General features: G+C 43.6%; 1 protein-coding gene across 1 annotated transcript in view; it reads left to right on the top strand.

Moving 5' to 3' along the window:
• Positions 1 to 214: 214 nt before the first annotated feature.
• Positions 215 to 23,729, top strand: part of LOC141116637 (Fc receptor-like protein 3) — a 30,141-nt gene continuing 6,626 nt past the window's right edge. Inside the window, exons 1-5 of the mRNA XM_073609029.1 lie at positions 215 to 221; positions 2,538 to 2,813; positions 12,529 to 12,786; positions 17,059 to 17,319; positions 21,203 to 21,493. Of these exons, the coding sequence (XP_073465130.1) occupies positions 215 to 221; positions 2,538 to 2,813; positions 12,529 to 12,786; positions 17,059 to 17,319; positions 21,203 to 21,493 (1,093 nt within the window). The remainder of the gene's footprint in view (positions 222 to 2,537; positions 2,814 to 12,528; positions 12,787 to 17,058; positions 17,320 to 21,202; positions 21,494 to 23,729) is intronic.

The following is a 23,729-nucleotide window of genomic DNA, read 5'->3' as shown; positions in this document are numbered from 1 at the left end:
TGTTTACGAAGGTGACAATGTGACTCTGAGATGTCACCATTATCCTGGATATGACGGAAGACAGACTATATTTTACAAGGACAACGCTGTCATAAGAGATTGGGGATCTGATCCTAATTTACATATTAATAACATAAATATGAGCGAAGCCAGTGGATATAAATGTGCAAAACAAGTCCAGTATCAAGAGCACAGTGGAGGAACATCTATACTTATGAAAGGTAAGTCCAACCAATTGTTTTGGGTGTAGTGCGACATATTTGTTGAGCCTTGAACCTCAACCCCTTGAAGCCATCTGACACATGACATCCACTCTCCCTACCTTCAAGAGCTGCTGAGGAGTGTCTTGGTTCTCTTAATAAAGCATCATGAGGGGTATCCAAGGACCAATATACTTGCCTTAAGAGGAAAGTGGCTGCTGTAGGTTAGACAGCTCTAAATTCTTACTGTTTTCACAGAACAAAACGCAAACTAGTAAACCTTACACCGTGACCACAGGCAATTAGAGTAATGACCCCCTGGAAAAAGTATATATAAAAAATGTTGGAGGGTAGGTTATCCAGGATGGGGGGCAGGGACTGGGGGGGCTTAAGAACTAATTTTACTTCCCCTCAGCAAATAATGAATCTGAAGACTGTGGGGAAATAACGGTTGTTCTTATGAAGAACATGTTAGCACTCCAGACCTGTTGTTGTAAGGAACTGCATAATGTGGTTGATAGGTAAGGTGGCTATGGGCAAAAATGTGTTCACCACCTTCAAAGCAACATCAAATTTTAAAAATGTAGAGGAAGTTAAATTAAATACCTACAGTGCTTTGAAAAAGTATCCATACCCCTTGAAACTTTCCACATTTTGTCATGTTACAACCAAAAACTTAAATATATTTTATTGGGATTTCATGTGACAGACCAACACAAAGTGCCACATAATTGTGAAGTGAAAGGAAAATTATAAATGGTTTTCAATTTTTTTTACATATAAATATGTGAAAAGTGTGGTGCGCATTTGTATTCAGCCCCCTTTACTCTGATACCCCTAACTAAAATCTAGTGGAACCAATTGCCTTCAGAAGTCACCTAATTAATAAATAGAGTCCACCTGTGTGTAATGTAGTCTCAGTATAAATACAGTTGTTCTGTGAAGCCCTCAGAGGTTTGTTAGAGAACCTTAGGGAACAAACAGCATCATGAAGCCCAAGGAACACACCAAACAGGTCAGGGATAAAGTTGTGGAGAAGTATAAAGCAGGGTTAGGCTATATTAAAATATCCCAAGCTTTGAACATCTTACGGAGCACTGTTCAATCCATCATCCAAAAATAGGAAGAGTATGGCACAACTGCAAATCTACCAAAACATGTCCGTCCACCTAAACTGACAGGCCGGGCAAGGAGAGTATTCATCAAAGAAGCAGCCAAGATGCTCATGGTAACTCTGGAGGAGCTGTAGAGATCCACAGCTCAGGTGAGAGACTCTGTCCACAGGACAACTATTAGTTGTGCACTCCACAAATCTGGCCTTTATGGAAGAGTGGCAAGAAGAAAGCCATTGTTGAAAGAAAGCCACAAGAAGTCCTGTTTCCATTTTGCAAGAAGCCATGTGGGGGACACAGCAAACACGTGGAAGAAGATGCTCTGGTCAGATGAGACCAAAATTTTACTTTTTGACCTAAAAGCAAAAAGCTATGTGTGGCCAGAAAACTAACACTGCACGTCACTCTGAACACACCATCCCCACCATGAAACATGGTGGTGACAGCATCATGTTGTGGGGATGCTTTTCTTCAGCAGGGACTGGGAAGCTGGTCAGAATTGATGGGAAGATTAATGGAGCCAAATACAGGGCAATCTTAGAAGAAAACCTGTTAGAGTCTGCAAAAGACTTGAGACTGGGGTGGAGGTTCACCTTCCAGCAGAACAACGACCCTAAACATACAGCCAGAGCTACAATGGAATGGTTTAGATCAAAGCATTATCATGTGTAAGAGTGGCCCAGTCAAAGTCCAGACTTAAATCCAATTGAGAATCTGTGGCAAGACTTGAAAATTGCTGTTCACAGACACTCTCCATCCAATTGCACAGAGCTTCAGCTATTTTGCAAAGAAGAATGGGCAAAAATGTCACTCTCTAGATGTGCAAAGCTGGTAGAGACATCCCCAAAAATACTTGCAGGTGTAATTGCAGCGAAAGGTGGTTCTACAAAGCATTGACTCAGGGGGGCTGAATACAAATGCACGCCACATTTTTTACATATGTATTTGTAAAAATTGTGAAAACCATTTATCATTTTCCTTCCACCTCACAATTATGTGCCACTTTGTGTTGGTCTATCACATAAAATCCCAATTTTATACATTTACGTTTTTGGTTGTAACATGACAAAATGTGGAAAATTTCAAGGGGTGTGAATAATTTTTCAAGGTACTGTACATACACGCATAGTAGTCTCATTCACAAATATATCTTGCCAAACCAAATGGTTCCTTCATGTGCTGGTAAAATAATGGAAGTTTACTGTTTGTTATTTGTACTTTACAGAACTCTTCACAATTCCAGAAATAAAAGTGACCCCATTCCCGGTAAAGGAAGGAGATGCTGTAACTGTGGCATGTCAAACAAATTTGTCTCCATACAGACCAGAGGCAGAACTGCAGTTTGCGTTCTACCAAGATGGTCAGCATCTTCAGAGTTTTGGTTCCTCTGACCAATATGGATTCCAGTCTGCTAAGCAAAATAATTCTGGGAAATATTCCTGTGAAGTTTCTGGCAGAAAGATTAGGAAGAGGAGTAAAGAGTTGAACATTGAAATACATGGTAAGTGCCAGAATCACTAACGCAAAATTGTGGATGTCCCTCATGATCCAATTTGACCTATTAAAGGCTAAGATATCTTGGATCATGATCAATGAACGCCTCTCTGCTTTATTACAAGATAAGATGCCTTTATTTGAACAACATGTTCATTTGAAAACATGGGACCCGTTAATCAAATACCTGATGGGCACTACTAGATAACCTGGTGCAGAAGTTTGTTTAGACCAGTGGAGGCTCTCGCTGCTGGTACCCTTCTTCCTTTCTTTCTTTCTTGCTCTCCTTCCTGTCTTAGCCTTGACTCATAGAGTTCCTGAGATATTTCCATGGCAAACTGACAGCCATATTAGGTTATATACAAGGTTTGGAGGCCTTCTGGGACTGCTGTTAGATACTTGTTAATGTTACCCCAGCAATAACAGGCCTCCTGCATGGGTCAACCAATGCATTGATGACTCTCTGTTGTGAAATTCAAAGCAGAACTCAGGGACTGTTACTGTTTCTGTACTTCACTTATTATGGCATACTCGCTAGTCACTAGAGTGTGTAGAATCAATGATGCGTGTACATTTTATATTTTCTCTGTTAAACCTGTCAAAACATTAAAAAAAAGATTGGAAACTAAATACATGGTAAGTATAAGTCAAGAATTGATAGACATGCTGAAATATCAGACATTTGGTAAGGATGACCAGAGAGAAATACATTCTGAGAGCAACATGGAAGTATATGGTTAATATGTAGGAAACCGACCACTGAGCAGGAACAGAAATTCTAGTGTAGCGCCTTGAGGTTTAGTCAGGGAGCTCCTCATAGGCATGCCCACGGGGTGTGCTGGGTGTGCCTGGGCACACCCTAATCCCCCGAGCAGTGTTTAGTCCCATGCCCTCTGTATCCTGAGATCTCCCTGGGCTGATGTGCAATGTGTACCCCGCACCGCCTGTGAGGCAGTATAACATTGCCGATATTGGGGCTCGTAAGATCCGCTTAGTGTGACACTGTCCTCCTGTATAATAACTGCATGCAGAGAGAGAGAGGACCTGTCAGAATTCATGTATGATGTCGGGGTGGGCGGGACCGAGCAGGTACCGAATACCAGCCAATGGGATGAGTCTGGCGGGGCTGCCACGTGTATGTAGCCCCGCCCCCTTTCTTAAGCTGCTCGGTCCTGCTCGGATGTCACACAGGCACAGCGAGCAGAGTGAAGCCGCCTCCCCCTCCAGTGTTTATGTGTACACAGGGGGAGGGGACCTGCTGTGCCTGTGCCACGCTGATCAGAGGTACTGAATGGGATGGGAGGAGGGGGGGTCTGTCTGTGCTGAAGGGGGGGGTTTATGCTGAATGGGGGGCTCCATCTGTGCTGAAGGGGGGGTGTGCTTAATGGGGGTCCATCTGTGCTGAAGGGAGGGGTCCGTCTGTGCTGAAGGGGGTCCATCTGTGCTGAAGGGGGGGTCCGTCTGTGCTAAGGGGGGTCTGTGCTGAAGGGGGGGGTCTATGCTGAAGGGGGAGGTCCGTCTGTGCTGAAGGGGGGGTCTGTGCTGAGGGGGGCTGAATAATGTATTGGGGTCCAGTGGTGCACAGTGGGGTGTTTTTACATTTTAACGTGGGGGGTGCCAGATATATGATCTGCCCGGGTGCCAAATGCTCTAGGTACGCCCCTGGAAACCCCCCCTCTCCTCTGTCAATGCTTCCGACTAATGCCACCTGTCTATGCCAGTCAGTGCCGCCTGTCAGTTTGTGAGTGCCAATTAGTGCTTCCAATCAGTGCCACCTGTTAGTGCCAATGAGTGCCAGCGCCACCTGTCAGTGCCAAACAGTGCCAGCACCGCCTGTCAGTGCCAATTAGTGCTTCCAATCAGTGCCACCTGTCAGTGCCAATGAGTGCCAGTCAGTGCTTCCAATCAGTGCCACCTGTCAGTGCCAGCCAGTGCCACCTGCCAGTGCCAATTAGTGCTTCCAATCAGTGCCACCTGTCAGTGTCAATGAATGCCACCTATCAGTGCTTCCAATCAGTGCCACCTGTCAGTGCCAATCAATGTCAGTGCCAATCAGTGCTTCCAATCAGTGCCACCTGTCGGTGCCAATCAGTATCAGTGCTGCCTGTCAGTGTCAATCAGTGCCACCTGGCAGTGCCAATCAGTGCCAGTGCGGACTGTCAGTGCTAATTAGTGCTTCCAATCAGTGCCACCTGTTAGTGCCAATCAGTACTTCCAATCAGTGTTACCTGTCAGTGCCAATCAGTGCCAGTGCTGCCTGTCAGTGCCAATCAGTGCCAATGCCACCTGTCAGTGCCAATCAGTGCCACCTGTCAGTGCCAGTCAGTTACACACCAGTGCAAATGAGTGTCACCTGTCAGTGACAATCAGTGCCGCTTATCAGTGCTGTTAATCAGTGCCCATCAGTGCACTGAGTGCAGCAGGGATGGGGGTGATGAACTCAGCAGCCAGGCACATTGTCCAAGGGTGTGCCGGCCTGGTGGGCCACAACTGAAATCTGTTGATGTTTATTAATGCCGCATGCTGATTTTAGTATAATAGGTAATCACTACACTACTATTTACAATAAACTACTGGAGGTAAAATAAAAAAGTGTAATTGAAAGGCCGGCCACTAAGCACTGTTATGTGTTCCCACACCACACAAAAAAAAAAAAAAGTGCAGTGCTAACTTACTGATCAATAACTTAAAAATAATGGTGGAATCCTCTAATATATGGAAATCTCAATAAACTTCAATATTATCACAATACCGGTCTCTGTGATATGCAACTTCACATATAATACACATCAAGCTGAAAATAAGACATACTGTATAAAAATAAACTTAGCAGGGATGGTGGAAACCCCTCCTATAGATATTTACCATACAGATTAATCTCAAGTGAAACAACTTTTTAGTTGGGAGGTTCCCACCATTATAGCACTTTTGAATTTTTATTTTTTAGATTGTTACACTTAATTTTAGATGTTTTAGTTACTATTATAATGTGAATTTTTGCACTTGAAGGTAATTTTCCAATACCCTTGCTAAGTCCATGTCTTTATGGACCTTGCTTTGTGCTCTGGTGTGCAGTCATGTTGGAACAGGAAGGGGCCATCCTCAAACTGTTCCCACAAAGTTGGGAGCATAAAATTGTCCAAATTGTCTTGTTATGCTGATACCTTAAGCGTTCCCTTCACTGGAACTAAGGGGCCAAGCCCAATCCCTGAAAAACAACCCCACACCATAATCCCCCCTCCACCGATGATTTGGACCAGTGCACAGAGCAAGGTCCATAAAGACATGGATGAGCGAGTTTGGGGTGGAGGAACTTGACTGGCCTGCACAGAGTCCTGACCTCAACTCGATAGAACACCTTTGGGATGAATTAGAGCGGAGACTGTGAGCCAGACCTTATCATCCAACATCAGTACCTGACCTCACAAATGCGCTTCTGGAAGAATGGTCAAACATTCCCATAGACACTCTCCTAAAACTTGTGGACAGCCTTCCCAGAAGAGTTGAAGCTGTTATAGCTGCAAAGGGTGGACCAACTCAATATTGAACCCTACGGACTAAGACTGGGATGTCAATAAAGGTCATGTGTGTGTAAAGGCAGGTGTCCTAATACTTTTGTCTGTTTGAGCTTTTCGGTGCACACCCTAATGCAATAGGCTGCGCACGCCTATGGAGCTCCTCACCAAATTGCCAGTAGTAGCTACTATAGTTAATTACTAGGGATCCATTGACTTCTCCCTAAGTTTGGCCTGGTTGTGCCTTCCTCTTCTACCACCAAGCGGCCGGGCACTTGGAGATATTAGATTGAAAAGGACAACTCAAGGTCAGGTTATGGGTATATGGGGTATCTCAGCCAATGGGCAGGGATTTTGTTGAATACCTTGGCCTGCTGGGAGAGCCTATATATTTGATGAGGTCAGGTGATCCAGGCTCTTGTGTGCCCTCCAGACCACCATCTGGGTGGACGTGTGTCATCTGCCCCGGCTGCTAGGCCGGAGATTGGGCCTATCCTGGGGGCATCAGGCTGCCAGGCTGTGTGAGGGAAGTAAGAGGGTAGCGCAGGGTTGGGATTGTGGCTTGCAGTCCAACCAAAAGTGACGGTTCTGCCGGCCAGAGAACCTGACGTGGTCAGAGGTACAAGGAAAGCTGTTGCCACTAAGGGACCAATCACCTTTACCAGGGATCACAGTGAGTAACTGACTGAAGCAAGTACAGGAGCAGTATTCTCACGGAACGGGCACGGTGGAGAATCAGGAAACTTCAGGCAGGGATCAAGTCAGGGTTCCAACCAGCGGAGGTGACACTTGCAAAGCAGCCTTGTGTGCCAAGCTAGGGACCGAGCCGGTCAGCAGGGGTGAAGCTTGAAGGTATCCGAATTGCCAAGCTAGGGACCCAGCAGGAAAGATTGGGTGATGCTTGAGGGAGATACCACTGCAAAAGCCTTGAGAAGCTCCTGGGATTTAGGGTCAGTGAATCAGAGGGTCCAGTGAGAGACCAGGAACTCAAGGGGCTGAAGAACGCAAATGAGAAGTTGTAGTACAGCTGAGAGAACTGTTACTTTGAGTTAGGAACTATTTAAGTGCTATTGCCATAGGAGACAGCAAACCTGCACGTGCAGAAGTGGCACCTTGCTGGGGCCTTTCTCTGTACGGCTGTCCTCCTGTTGAAGTCTCAGAGTCTGCCATTTGAAATTTCAACTATATAAAGGTGCCCTGGCCCTAACCCTCTTTCCCTTGCAAAATATAAAAAGGACTGTCAAAGAAATAAAACCTTTTTTGCATCCAAGAAGTGTCTGGGGCCCAATTACTTTTACCACCTTTGCACCCATTATGCCTCACAACCCACCACGTATTGAAGGATGTCAGCTATCTTTGGCCTTGAAGGTTCCCATTAGACTGGAAGAGGTCAGAGATTCTGCTACACTAGACATAAAAGAAAATGTTTTTTTTTAAGGAATTTCATTTACTGAAAGGAAACTTACCCAAACAAGCATATGTGGGTATCTATTGATGGCCTCCTTCTAAAAATGCAAGTCACCTGGCTATCATACCAAGTATGAAAGACAAATTGGCTATTGCTGCTTTGATTTTGAAAGAGACTGTTTCCAGGGCCAATCACTTGAAGGTAATCACTCCATGAGCAATTACATGGAAGTGACTGCAATTAGCTGTGAGAGCGGTCAGCCTCCCATTGCTTTTGATGGGAACCACCATTGGAGTACACATATGAAAGCGCACATGGGCCCATTCGCAAGTGTGGGTGAGGCCTGGGGCTTTCTATTAGGGCAGATCACAATGGGCTTGTTGAGAAATGCTTGCAGTCAGCTATGGCTCCTTCTCCTAAGAAACATCTAATAGGTAAGCTAAATTGTATTTAAAAAATGCACACTGTGTAAATTGGAACACATAACAAACATATAGTGGGGTTCAGTGCCGGATGAAACTCCGTGGAGGCCCCTAGGCCGTTGAAACCTTGGGAGCCCCCTCGCAGGTTTCTGGAGGTTTCTCGTGTGCAAGCTGTATTGGGATAACATTGAGCTAAGTAGTGTGCATAGTGAAACACTGGATGGAGATGACCATCACTACTGTACATTACACATATGTAGGTTGTACCAAAAGTTTTTACAAACTGACAGCTGAAAGAAGATCAGCTTTTAAAAGACAAATTGTAATGTGAACCTGAAGTCTATGGTTTATGTATTGTACGTTGTTATTGGCCACATTACATTAATACAGTATTTTCTCTATAGTAAAAAGGGGGGGGGGACTTTAAATGAGGCACGGTGAGGCGCCTCCATCCCGGGATCAGGTATATGCAAAAGGAGTTTGGGACTTTTAAATGAAGCAGTTGAAATGTGTAGGATGAAGTAAAAATATATATTTATTGTTCATAATAAGTATAATAGAAAAAGATTTCATATATATAAATATATATATATATATATATATATATATATATATATATATATATATATATATACATACACATATAATTGGCACAGAGTATGGGCATGATAGATAAAAAAATATATACAAATGACCACATAATCATAATGAATACATGATAATCAAAGTAGTGTTATACGAGACAGCAATGTGGCCTACAAGTGCCAAAAGTGGCATGCCCGGTGACTGTATCTATAATCGCATGGTATATAGGTATAATAATGCTAGAAATTATAAAGATGACATCATCAGGGCGTAATGGATGTAGCTGTAGCATCAAGTGTAGCTCAACGCGTTTCGTGGATGTTTCTCCACTCATCAGGAGCAGATGCGACAGATTCCTGTGAAATATACACATATAGTAAACCACACTCTATATAGAGGGGAGTAGAGTAAAAAAATACTTGAAATAGTTGGCCGAACACACTTACCAACCCTGGCATAGAGTGTGGCATGTGGTAGATGGCACGGAGTGGGCCAGAGGCGTAAACCCCACCGCAGGAGCAGAGGCGGCATGATATGTCCTGGCAGCATCGGGTGATGGAAAAGGTGGTAGTAGGGTGGTCTCCATATAGGAACAATGATGGTGTATAGCTTGTCAAACAAGGGAATCTAGGAACAAATATTGGATATATATGTATGTAGTTTGAAATAGAGTGAGTTTTTAAAAAGTATACAGATAATGTACCCAGGAATATCCACATGTAAAATGGTAACAGATGTTATAATGAGAGATGTGTAGTGAACTCATCTAAATAAAAAGTAACTGACAGTGAACCTGAATATGTGCAAGCATTAAACTGATGGAGAGTGAGAGAATGAGTGAAGCTAATGAAAAAGGACCAGGGTGTGCAATAGAAAGAAAAACAAAAACATGACAACCAGAGTGAGCCTAAACCCAGAACATCTTACCTAATGCTGCATACCATGCAATACCAGCGGGAAAACCAGCTAGTGTGCAGGAACCCCAGGAGGAGAGACTGGCCATCTGGACAGTCCGCTGCAACTGGGAGACATATAAGTGTACGCCGCCAACGCCACGTGCGTGAGCCTACGGGGGGGGAGAAAGGCGTCCGCACCTGAGCTAGGTGATCGCTCAGTGATTGGCGCCAAAGACCCCCTCCCAATGGTGAGTCATGCAGATTGTGCTCCAAATGTTGACGCAGTGACGTCAGAACCGACGTCCTGCGTATGACGTAGAGACCGTGGCGCCGATACGTAAAGGGACATCCACCCGAACCTCCCGAAAACAATGAGTGTAAGGGGAGGAGGGGGAGGATCCACAGGGCGCATTAAAAAACAAAATTCTTCCTCAGTTTAGACCATTATATATTCTTCTACATATTTTTGGTAAAAAAAAAAAAAAACGCAATAAGCGTATATTGATTGGTTTGCGCAAAAGTTATAGAGTCTAAAAACTATGGGAAATATTTATGGCATTTTTATTATTATTTTTTGTTGTTTTACTAGTAATGGCAGTGATCTGCGATTTTTTGTGGCACTGAGACATTGCAGCGGACAGATCGGACACTTTTGACACATTTTTGGGACCACTGACATTTATACAGCAATCAGTGCTATAAAAATGCACTGATTACTGTGTAAATGTCACTGGCAGGGAAGGGGTTAACACTAGGGGGCGATCAAGGGGTTAAATGTGTTCCCTAGTTAGTGTTTCTAACTGTATGGGTATACGACTGACTGGGGGAGGAGACATATCGTTGTTCCTACTTAGTAGGAACAAACGATATGTCTCCTCTTCCCTGACAGAACAGGGATTTATGTGTTTACACACGCAAATCCCTGTTCCTGTTCTCGTACACACGATTGCGGGTGGCCGGAAGCGATCTCGCCTGCCAGCCACGTGCATCGAGTACCCCGCCGTGCAGCGGGTGTGCGCGCGCCCCTCCGGCGGCGCGTGTGCACCTGCTATTGACGAACCCATATGTCAATTCGCGATAACCAACCACTTTGCCGACATAAATCGGCATGAGCCAGTCAGCAAGTGGTTAATATCACAGCAACAAAGACAGTATAATGAGCATCGAAAGGGACAACAAGATGTCCATAGAAAGAAGAGAAAGAAAAAGGATGGAAAATGAAAATTGGAAGAAATAAGAATCCGGTAGACACAAAGAGACCTAGGTTGGAGAGGAGGTCAGTGTAATAGGAGATGGGTCCCGCATTTGTACCACCCCTGGATTTATGGACAAGGGTACATGTATATAGGTCGCCCAAGGCTCCTAGGTCTAGTCAAACAGCTTACTGCGATCGTTAACAATCCCTGCAATCTTTTCATGTACCATGATCCAAGAGATTTTATGATTCAATCGTCTAAATGATACTGAGGGTGTCTTCCATGTTCCTGCTATAACAATCTTAGTTGCTAGCACAATAAAGAAAATTTGGCATTTCAGTGGACGTGGCCAACCCAAAGATAAGTCATTAAGTAAAGCTAGGTTAGGTTGTTGCTCAGTAGAGAGCCCCGGTACTTTCCGGAGCATCGAAAACACCCTATTTCAGAAGGTCCTGATTTTTGGACACTCCCATCAAATGTGAAGCATGGAACCTCGCAAATTACAGCCCCAGAAACATTCTGGCCGTGTCATTCATCTTGGCCAGGCGTGTAGGGACTAAATACCATCTGGTCAGTACTTCAGACTGGCTTCTATCAAAGAAATGTTCAGGGTGCCTTTGTAGGGAATTTGAAGTCTGGAACACCAAGACTCCAGGTCCTCAGCTCAGTCAAAGTCTCTCTCCCAGAGAGGTTTTTTTTTTAACAAAGACGAGAGGGGTAAACACAAATGACGAAAAAAGGTGTACAAGTGGCCACATTTTATTTTTCACACTCAAATCTCATGCCGTTGTGATAGGCAATGATTCATCTTTTTACTGAAGTTTATACATTCTGTCCTGAATTCAGCATATTCCTATTGGCTGGTGTCTGGTGAGGTTGCCTTTCACATTGGTGAGCCAATAGCAATGTGTGGGGGCACGGCTTGGTGACAAGCTGAAGCACTATTCAGAAGTGTGGGAGCTTTGCAAGTCAGAACCGGCTGACAGGAGGGAACTGCAGGTATGTGCACCTCTAGGTGCACTCTATTCAAACCTCTTTAAAGCAGTTATGTAGCATGTGGGGAAACAGAAGCAAGGGGTACTCATGCAGAAAATTTTAACAATTCATAGGCAAATAGACTTAAAGGGATTGTAAACCCTTGTGTTTTTTCACCTTAATGCATCCTGTGCATTAAGATGAAAAAACACCTGGCAGTCACTGCCCCCCCAGCCCCCTCATTTTACTTACCTGAGCCCCTTCATCTCTTTGTGGGGGGGACATGCTGTCCCTCTCTCCACAGGGTCCCGGCTCTTGATTGGATAGATTGATAGCAGCGCAGCCATTGGCTCCCGCTGCTGTCAATCAAATCCAATGACATGGGTGCCGGGGGGGTTGGGCCAAGTCTGGCATTCGTGTCTGTGGACGCAAATGCTGGACTCGGGAGCGCACCCGCAAGGTAACCCCCTCGGGAGATCGACTCCCCTAGGGCGTTATCTGATGCGGGGAGGAGCCGCAAGAGCCACCGGGGGTCCCCAGAAGAGGATGTTCGGGGGCCTCTCTTTGCAAAACGAGCTGCACAGTTGAGGTAAGTATGATATGTTTGTTATTTTAAAAAAATTAAAAAACGATCCTTTACAATCACTTTAAGTTTATCCGCTGAAAAATAATTCTATTTTCCAGTTCTGACTAATAATTGTCATGTATAATGTGCTATCTTGTAGGCTCTTCAGTGAGACCTGTGGTGACCTTCAACCCAAACTGGGACAAGATCTTCACAACTGAGTCTCTGACAATGACTTGTGATATGAGGTCACCTATTTCAGCAAATATAACCTACACCTGGTACAAGGATTATAACCAAATACACACAGGACAAAGTTTTGCAATCCATGATGCAAATACAGGTAACAGTGGAAAATACCAGTGTAAAGGCACCAATACTGGCATAAGTGACCCTGTCAGACTGGATGTCAGTAATGGTAAGTAAATACAGAGCTTTACCCTCCATAGGATTCCCTTTAGGAAGTTAAATTATTAATAAAGTCCTTCCATTTATTGCTGAAGGTTCTCTTAGGGGAGGCCAATGCCTGTAATGAGAAGGCTCTTATACCTCTCGAATTCTCCAACCACAGTCTTCCTTAGATGAGTTTATTGCTCAACTATCTTGTAGCCAAGGTGAAATCAGAATTGATCCTAATATTTGCCTGTAGATCTGGCTTATCTTCAGAGAATTACACCATATACATATCCAATTAGTCATAAAATTGGGAAATCTTTGATTCTCTGCATACAGTACAATTTGTCACTCACATATTCGAGAGAATTTAAAAAATGAATAAGACAATTAGTCTGACCTCTTACTTTGGCTAAGCCAAAGTTAAAGATGAACTTCATTAGAACAATTGGTAACTACTTAGAAACCGAATTAGTCAGAATTATGTATAAAACTTGTATAGAATGCAAGGGTCAGGAATATGTAAAGTAAAACACAGCATATAGACTACAGGGGTCAAGGGTATGTAATGTATAGCACAGCATTTACAGTGCAGCAAGTAAAACAACAAAGCATATACAGTACGGTGGTCTGAGTTGTGTAACCTACAGAAGAGTGTAAGCAGTGTAGTGGTCAGGTCTGTGAGATGTACAACATAGCATATCCAGTGCAGTGATCGGGACTATGTAACATACACCATAGCATTTACAGGGCAAAAGTCAGAACTATTTAACGTACGACCCAGTGTATGAAGAGCGGCTGCATAGAACAGCATTTGACTCTAGAACATAGAGTCAAACCCCATTTAAATGACTCATGGTTACAATTGCTGGCAACCGGCTTTTGAAAAAATAAAGAAAAAAATGGCATGACCCCCCCCCCGCCAAGTCCATAGCAGGCCCTTCGGGTCTGGTATGGATTTGGAGGGAAACCCCAAAACCCCACGCCAAAATGTAAAAAAATAGCATGGGGTCCCCCTTAAAATCCATACCAGACCCTTATACGGACATGCAGCCTGGCAGGTCAGGAAAGCGGGGGACAAGTGAGCACCCCACCTCCTGAACTATACCAGGCCACATGCCCTCAATATGGGGGGGTGGTTTCTTTGCGGCAGAGGGGGGCTCTGCCCCCTCCACCCCACAGCACCTTGTTCCCATGTTGATGGGGACAAGGGCCTCATCCCCACAACGTGGCCAGTGGTTGTGGAGGTCTGCAGACATGGGCTTATTGGAGTCTGGAAGCCCCCTTTAACAAGGGGGGCCCCAGATCCCAGCCCCTCTATGTGAATGAGTACCCCTACCCACTCACCAAAAAAAGTGTACAAAAAGCAATAAAAACAAGAGACAAGTTTTTGACAAATCCTGTATTTAAAAAATATATATATATATCTCTTGATGTAAAACCAGTGTCAATCAAGCCGCCCCGAAAAAAAAAAAAATTTTAAAAATGCTCCACCTTCTGGGTCGGCCTCCCAGCAACTACCTTCTCTGCCCTTTGACATTTCTTATATAGGTATGGGTCGGGACCATCTGGTTACGTCACCCGGTGGCACCGCCCCTTCTGACATCATGAACTGGTGATTGCCGGGCCTGTGATGTCACAAGGGGTGGGGCCACCAAGTGACGTAGCGAGGTGGCCCAGCCCCTTACTTATATAAGAACAGGCAAAGTGCAGAGGAGGCATTCGGTGGGAGGCCGTCCAAAAAGGCTTATTTTTTTTCCGGGGCGGCGTGATTGACGATGGATTTACATCGAAGGACGCTATTTTGTTTTTAATAAAGGACTGGTCAAAAACTTGGCTCTTGTTTTTATTACTTTTTGTACACTTTTTTATTGAATGGGTAGGTGTATGATGTACCCAATACTCATTCACATGGGGGGGTGGGATCTGGGGCCCCCCCGTTGACTTCCATCATCTAATCATATGCAAGCTGAAATGCTGTTTTTTCATTCTCCTTGCACTTGATTGGGATTTCTTTGAAAAGTGAAACTTCACCACATGCACTAAGATCTAAAGAAGATTATCTTACAAAGTGCAACTTCCTTTGCAAAGTCAACCGTCTTTTTGCCTTTGGTAAATCAGCCCTAATGGGTCACTGCTACGTAACATACAATATAGAGTATAGAATGCTGTGGCTCAGACAATTTAACACCCAGCATATCATATACAGTGCAGGGGTAAGGACTATGGGATGCAATGCTGAGAAATAAGTGCTCCCTTACACTGCTGTTTAGTATTTCTTGCCCCTTATTACATTGGTGCTTGGTGGTCTTTACCCCTCTCTTTGGTGACCAGTGGTTTATGCCCCTTTTGTTACAGGTCAGAACCCCTTGCATTAGTGGTTGGTGGTGTGTGGCATTTGCACTGGTGGCTGGCAGTCTGTGCCCTTTGTGTTGGTGGTTAGTGGGAGCTTCATGTTTACTTACCAGAGAGAACTTCAGAGGTCCTATGATGCTTTCTCTAAGATCAGGGGACTTCTGAGCGCCATCAGGCTGGAATTATGCAGGCAACGTCAGGCTTGAAATTGTTCTACCCAACAATGGTGGTAAAGTGCAGCGCATGTCATTCACTGACATTCCTAATGGCATGCACTGCTAAAGGTCTTGCTAGACGAGCGACACCAGGAAAAATTCATGGGCCTCAGCTGTCTAAGTCCAGCAATAGAACAAAACAGAGCATACGGGTTATAGCAGGTAGGACATCTTTTAATTGATAAAATAGCGATTAGTTGCACTTGGTGCAACCTGATCAGAGCATGAACCAGGAAACTTAAATTATAGGTAAAGGCAAGACTTTTTCTTAGTTTTTGACATATTGGAGATAAATTAGAACGCCTTTTAGGTCTTTACTGCAGTCTGTGCCCCTGTTAGGGAGATCCTCCCTCTCAATTTGTTCTGTTTACCATTATCGTTGAAAGTAAAAGTAAAGAAAACCCCAAATTTTGGGTTGCCCCAGAAAAATAATAGAGGGGAAATCTTCCAATGGGGACACTAGGTCTGGTGACCTGGGGGTCCCTAAGGTTTTCCCCTAATTTGCAGGGATTTCCTCTCACTACCTGTTTGGCTATGGGACAGGAAGTGAAGGCGAATCTCCCCAATGGGACACAGATGGCCCAAAATAAACTGACAGGGGTTATGACCCTCCCTTACTCTATTTAAAATGAAAAACAAAAAGTTTTGCCAATAGTTCTACCTTAATCTCTATTGGATGTCTGGTCATCATGTAGATGCAACAATTGCCACTTTTTCTTCAAACTAAACATTTTTTCTAGTATACACTATAGGATTGTAAGAACCTCGGGACACTTTTGGGTGCTCCAAAGAGAATAGTAATGCAGAACGCATGGTGCCCTGTCACCCTCCTGTCAGGCCCTGTTCCGCGACACATTCCTGTCTGAGTAATGTGTCTGGGTTTCAGGCGTACTGAAACCCAGACACATGATTCAAAACTCAGACTGTCCAGGTGAATCCCGGACAGATGGCAACCCTAATGCAGATGGAGAATCGCAGCAAATAACACTGAGCACACCAGGGGGTAAAACTGCTGAAACTCCTCCAGAACGGTGAATACCGAGTTTGCAGCCTGGAATGAATTATCCCCACTCACATGTTTTGGAGCCCTACCCCTTCATCAAAGAGGAGAATAACTGCTACATATGGTTGTAGCTGACCACCAAAAATGGAGCTCGGGGAGGAATTGGCTGAGAATAAGCCTGGGCAATAATGAAGCTGGACCGGGAAACACTGTTGGAAGATGAAAGCAGCACCAGGGAAGAAGTTCACAATCTCCCACCACTGCCATCTCCTGATAGCCCCGACTAGTGGTGACCTGACATTCAATGGAGGTTAAATAACCTGAATACAAGCTCTGATCAAGTTGCAATTTGTAAGTGCAATTTATATTTATTTTATCCATTAAAAGGTGTTATATCTGTACCGTATAGTGGACTCTGTTTTGTTTAACTTCTACTTCCAGTTATTTATGCCTTTGGATATACATGGAGCTTACAAGAAAGAGCAGTCTGCTTAAGTTCAACTGAGGAGCACTACATCTGAAGATTTTACTCTTGGTCTAGCAATGCCTATGTACAGCATTATACTGTCATGGACAACACTGGTACAATATGATGGTCTGAGGGTTTGGCACAAGAATCCCCTGGGAGGTAGTAGTTTATATAAAGGGTGGGAGCTGCATGAAGGGGTAGAACACTCTTTAGTTATCTTTGCTCTTATAGGTTGTCTGTGGTTCTGTTTTTCAGACTGGGTGATCCTGCAGGCTCCTCTCTATGTTCATGAAGGTGACAACGTGACTTTGAGATGTCACCATTATCCTACATATTCTGGAAGAGAAACTATATTTTACAAGGATAATGTTGTCATAAGGAATTGGGGATCTGACCCTGAGTTACGTATTAATAACATAAATCTAAGAGAATCCCATGGATATAAATGTACGAAAGAGGTTTATCACTACTTTCTGCATTATAAGCACAGTGGAGGAACTTCCATACCTATGAAAGGTAAGTCCTGAAAATGTATTTTGGTGGAATGGAGCAGATTTGATCTCTTCAGGTGTTCATTATTCTCAGAGATCTCCCCTACTCTTATAGCTTTCCATCTGTTTAGTGCTTCAATTTGACATAGTCCTGAGGAAAAGGGAGAAACATGAAGGTGACACAGCCATGTTTAACAAACAGTATATATTTAAAATTTGATATTGCAGCACCTAGAGACAGGCGAGTTGATTTTCTAAAGCCATATAGGCCTCTTTAATATAGAAATAAGAGAAAACTCTTTGCATTGGAATTTTCCCCAGAGTTTAGTGAATTTGGTGACATTTCACTTTGCAAAGAATACCCAATAACTTTTGCCAGGACAACGTTAAAGAGGTTGTAAGCCTCGGAAACAAAAATAAAAAGGCATAATGAGCTAGAATCCATTGCATACTAGCTCCTTATGAAATACTTACCTCAGAACGATGACCTGAATCGGAGTCGGCACTCCCAGTACAGGGACGACATCCTCCACCAGAGTTACTTCCGGGTTGGCGAGTCCTGCGCTCTGATTGGCCGGATCCACAATAATGTTACTCCCGCGCATGCGCGCGGGACCTGCCAGTCACGGCTACTGAAGAAACGGCACCAGTGCACATGTGCTGATGACATTGGCAGCAGCGCATATATGGAATATCTCCTAAACTGTGCAAGTTTAGGAGATATTCACGGTACCTACAGGTAAGCCTTGTTATACCTACAGGTAAGCCTATAACAAGGCTTACCTGTAGGTAAAAGTGGCGTAACAGAGTTTACAACCACTTTAAAAAACAGCATTTGCCAACTGGGGTAAAGGTGGGGAAAGAAAGGGAATGCTCCTCTCTTTAGACCTGCAGAGGGCATTTGATTCTGCATTGTGGAAATATTTGTTTTACACCTTGGAGAAATATTGGTTTGGCCCCAACTTTTTGTCTAATTTACAATCATTATATATAGAACGCACGGCATCCCCGATGATCAAGGGCTATAAATCACAGTGTTAGGATCCTCTGAGGCACACACCAAGGGTGTTCCATGTCTCAGTACTATTTCTTTGGAGTTAAAGCCCTTGGCTTTGAAAGTCAGGGAAAACCCAGATATTAGAGGTATTGCATGAAGAGGACAGGAGCATAGTGCACCTTTTTTGCAGATGATCTCTTTTCCTATCATCTTCATACCTAATGTACACAACAGTCTACAACAATTTTCCACCATTTCAGGCCTCAAAGATAATCAATCTAAATCCTTAGTGCTAAAAATATACCTAGATAAACAAACTCTTCAAAATGTGAAGAACATTTTTCAATATAAATGGAATTCAACTGCTCTTCCTTACCTAGGAATCCGTCTAACACCCTCATTCCACACTTTATACCACAAAAATTAGCTTTCAGTATACAAAAATGTAGCAGAAGTTATGGACAGGTGGAAAGACACATCTCCCACCATGGTTTGGCAAAATATACTTTGTGAAAATGAATATCCTCCCCAGGATCCTATACCTGTTTAGGACTTCACCCAAAGGGATCTCTGGCCATGACCTAGAAGAATTTCAAAATAAACTGTTAAAAGATATTTGGGGATATACAGTAAAAGACCCAAGGGTAAACAAAAGAACCCTACCTACCTCAAAACAGAGAGGAACTGGCAGTATCAGAATTACTAATATATCTTCACGCAGCAAAACTATTGCACCTTATCAAATATCATTTGCAACAATGGAACCTGACATGGATGCAGACTGAATCTTATTCATGTGTTCAGAGGCCAATGAATCAGAACTCCTATCCTATGCCCATCTTTGTCTTTGTCTCTCACTGAGCATGTAGGACAGAGTTTGCATGGCCCACAACTTAAAATTTCCTTATAATGTGATGATCCTTATACTTAACAACCCAAACTTCAATCCGCATATCACCCCCAAAAATGTCATATGGTGGCCTAGCAATGAATTCATGCCAATAGCACACGTCCGTGATGACAGAGGTATCTTGTTGAGACAAATTTTACAAGCGAAACATTAACTACCTACCACAGAGAACCATCATTACACTCAAATATAGCAGTTCTTGCAAGCATTAAAACAACATTCAGATTTAACAAGCATTTCTCTAGTGGAATATCTCTGCAAAAAAGGTTGCCAGGATATTGCAAAAACGAGATAATGCAAACTCTGACAAACTTCCTTACATGAACAAGCAGGAACGAGACTTAGCTGAAGACTTAAGCAGCCTATAGGTGATTAATGTTTTCAGCTGGTTGAATGAAAAAAATTATTGATTTCCCCATCCACACATTCAAGATGAGGGGATGCTCCCCTGTGCTATTGTATTCTGACAGTGGGGAGATTATGCAGCAAAAATTCAAAAGGGCAGTTGTACAGAAGCCGGTTGGTAGGTTGACTTTTCTACAACCACCTTGCTCATACTTAGATCAAAATTCAACCAGTCCCTGCTGAACTAGGCAAATTTTGATCCATTTATGGTCGGCTTTGGGCTCTACTGAGTGTTAAAAATTGGCTTCAAATGCTTCTAGGTCATACATTGATGCCTTAATTATTGAAACAAATTATAAACTGTTGTTAAAGTGGTACATAGTACCTACAAGAATAGCTTCAAATGTTTCAGGTGCTTCTCCTATTTGTTTCGGAGGATGTGAGCAAGAGGGCACGGTACACCATATATGATGGTTAAGCCCAAAAGTTTCAAGGTTTGGGATCTGGGTCTTCCCATCCATCTCCCGCACGGGGGGGGATTGCCGCCTTCCCATCCGTCTCCCATGGGGGGGTGGCTTTGGTTTGCCGCACATCCCCCCCCCCCCCCAAATTATTGAGCACCAGCCAACACTGCTTGAAAGTCTTGTTCACACTGGTAAAGTTATTGTGGATTATGGTTAATGAAAAGCTATCTGCCACCTCGAAAAATAAAATGCATTTATTTAAAAAAAATCATGGGGACCATGGATAAAATATGTCTCTGGTGAGTAAGTCCCCATTTGGGAGAGTCCCTCTCTCTCTATTTGTTACATTTACCGTTATCATTTAAAGTAAAAGTAAAAGAAAATCCCAAATTTTGAGTTTATACTAGAACAGCAATATTGGGGTTATCTTCCAATAGAGGCACTAGTTCTGGTGACAATCAGGGATTTCCTTACTTTGGAGGACTTTTCCTGTTTTGCCTATGGGTCAGGAAGTAAAGAGAAATCTCCCCAATGGGACACAGAAGGAAAGAAAAAAAAAAACCTAACAGGAGTTATAATCCTCTCTTATTCTATCCAACATGAAAAAAAGGTTGCCCTTAATTCCTCTTCAACCCCTTGAAGCCTTCTGACATGATATGTAGACTCTCTCTATCTTCAAGGGTTGCTGGTTAGTGTCTTGATCCTGCAAATAAAGCATTGGTCATAAGTCCTAGGAGCATCCAAGTATCAGTAGGTCTATCTGCCTTAAGGTAAAGACATCTCATCTGGCTGTGAAACAATGCTGGACTGGACTAGGGGGTAAAGTTAGATGAAATTGGGTTTTAAGAACTGATTTTACTTCCCCTCAGCAAATAATGCAGAGAAAGTTACATTCAAGTTAAATAAATAAAATAAGACACTCTTTATAGCAGGGGTCTCAAATTAGTGGCCCTCAAGCTGTTGTGAAACTACAAGTCCCATGAGGCATTGCAAGGCTGACAGTTACAAGCATGACTCCCACAGGCAGAGGCATGATGGGACTTTCAATGGAGTTTCGCAACAGCTGGAGGGCCACTAGTTTGAGACCCCTGCTTTATAGTATCAGTCGCAGATGAATCTTGTAAAACCCAGTATTTCCTTCAAGTCCTGGTGAAATTATGGAGTCTTACTATTTGATATTTGTATTTTACAGAACTGTTTACAAATCCAGAAATAAAAGTGACCCCACTTCCAGTAATGGAAGGAGATAATGTAACTGTGACATGTCGTACAAAAGTGTCTCTGTACAGGTCAGAGACAGAACTGCAGTTTGCTTTCCACAAAGATGGACGGAATGTTCAGAGTTTCAGTTCATCCGACCAATATGGATTCCAATCCGCTAAACTGGAGGATTCTGGGAAATATTACTGTGAAGTGAAAACAGAAACAGTTCCAGGCAGAATGATTGAGAAGAGGAGTAAAGAGTTGAACATTGACTTAAATGGTAAGTATAAATCAATAATTGATAGATATGGTGAAATATCAGACATTTGGTAAGGGTGAGTGGCAGATAGACAACTTGGAAGTATGTGGTAAGTATTTAGAAAACTGACCACTGGGCAGGATTCAAAGAAGAAATGCATGTTATGGAAATGAAAGCAAACTTTTTTTGTAGAAACTTTCATTTAGTTTACATTGAAAAAAAAATACAGAAATACAAAATAAGCACAAATGAAATTGCCTAACTACAGTGCCATGTGTCTCTTGTGCTGCTGGCTCCAGCTTTCCTCTTTATCCTCCAACACCTCCTACCCATAGTTTTCAGGGGCAGTGGGCGTTAATGGAACTGAGTGAGCTGTCAAAGGGCTCTCACCATCAATTGTGCCCAACTACGCCTGCCATTCTTTTTTTAACATTTGAAGCTCCTCCATTCTTAAAAACAGAATTTAGCTTCTATGAATGAAACACGATCTACAAAGGACTGGTGAATAATTGAAATGTTTGTCCCCTCTATTCGTAGATTGTGTTTCCTTCAGAAAAGCTGTAGCACAGCTCGTTTTGCCTTCTGCTTATTTTGTATTTTTAAAACTTAGGGTTTAATAAAAGGAAATCTATCTAAAAGTATATATGTGCGTTTCTATTGCGGACCTCTTGATGATGCTAGTCACCTTCATATTAAGTATGCACCAAGTCAAGTCAGAACTCCCAATCATTATATTTGCTCTGAGTCAGTGACTCAGGGCTAATTAACTACTTGCTAAAAGACGACTACAGCACAGGTTTCTAATGCCAGGAGGGCATACATGGACATTCTCCCGCGTTGTGCTGCCCGCGTAACCCCTGCGGTGCGTGGGTGATGCACTCTGTGATTGCCGAGTCCTTTCAGACTCAGCTGATCACAGGTCGGGGTAAAGGACCCACAGCGGCCCTTTACTCCGGCCCTTTACCCCACCCCCCCACCGCGGCCCTTTACCCCGGCCCCCCACAGCGGCCCTTTACTACATGATCAGCTGTCAGCCTTGTGTAAACACAAGCCTGTTATTGGATTTTCTCTTTTTCTTCACGCTGACAGTGTGAGGAAAGAAAAAGAGAGCCGAAAACCGACTTGTGTCAGGGACAAGTGCACTAATAATCAAAGGACTGATTATCGGGGCACTGATTTTCAGTGTCCTGATTATCAGTGCAGTCCCAACAGTGCCCACCAGTGCTGCCAATCAGTGTACACCAGTGCCACCTCTCAGCAGTGCCCATCAGTGCTGCCAATCAGTGCCTCCTCATCAGTGTTATCTATCAATGCCCATCAGTGCTGCCAATCAGTGCCCATCGGTGCCTGCTTATCAGTGTCACCTATCAGTGCTGCTTATCAGTGCCCATCAGTGCCTCCTACTAGTGCCTATCGGTGTCCATCAGTGCCGCCTTTTAGTGCTCCCTAACAGTGCGACCTCTCAGTGCCACCTCATTAGTGCTGCCTATCAGTGCCCATCAGTGCAGCCTCATCAGCACATATTAGTAAAGGAGAAAAATTACCTGTTTGCAAAATTTTAAAACAAACTATGAAAAATGTTTATTTTTGTTAAATTTTTCGGTCTTTCTTAATTTGTTTAGCAACAAATAAAAAACTCAGTGGTAATTAAATACCACTAAAAGTAGGAAGAGCACATTGCCACACCTCCTGAATGCTGCTAAACGCCTGCTCCCCATTTATTGGAAGCAGACCCATGTGTCTAGTCGAGAGGAGTGGGCCAGGAAGGTGAAGGAGATTAGGGAAGCGGAAGAATGGGTAGCAACTTGCAACGGCACCAGGGAGCGTTTTAACATTACCTGGGCCCCCTGGCTGAAACATACCTCTGACATGGGGTTTATCCCCTCTAGCCTAGATACCGCCCCACTGGAACTTGCAGAGCCCTCCCTCAGGGGACGTAATGGTCAGCACAGTTCAACCCTTTTAGATAGAGCCCCCAGAACCGACAGGACCGCCACTCTAAATACACTTTAATCTCCTTTGAACAGCGGACCACAGGTTGTGAGCAAGTATTTAAAAGTTCCCAGTAGGAACAGGGTACGTGCCAGGAGGAGAAGACTCCTCCTTCTCCTACCTTCCCTCTTTCTCTTATTTTCTCTGTCTCCTCTAGATTTCTGGTCTCTCTGTTATGTTAATGCATTTACAGATCAGGTTTTCCTAGACCAGGTTACCTAATGGAAATAAGGCACCTTCCCACAACTAGGTCCACTTTTTCTAA

The sequence above is a fragment of the Aquarana catesbeiana genome, linkage group LG13 (assembly GCF_042186555.1).
Source record: "Aquarana catesbeiana isolate 2022-GZ linkage group LG13, ASM4218655v1, whole genome shotgun sequence".
NCBI classification, from domain to species: Eukaryota; Metazoa; Chordata; class Amphibia; order Anura; family Ranidae; genus Aquarana; species Aquarana catesbeiana.
Note: the sequence above shows the minus strand (reverse complement) of the source record. Positions and strands in the feature narration are given on the sequence as shown.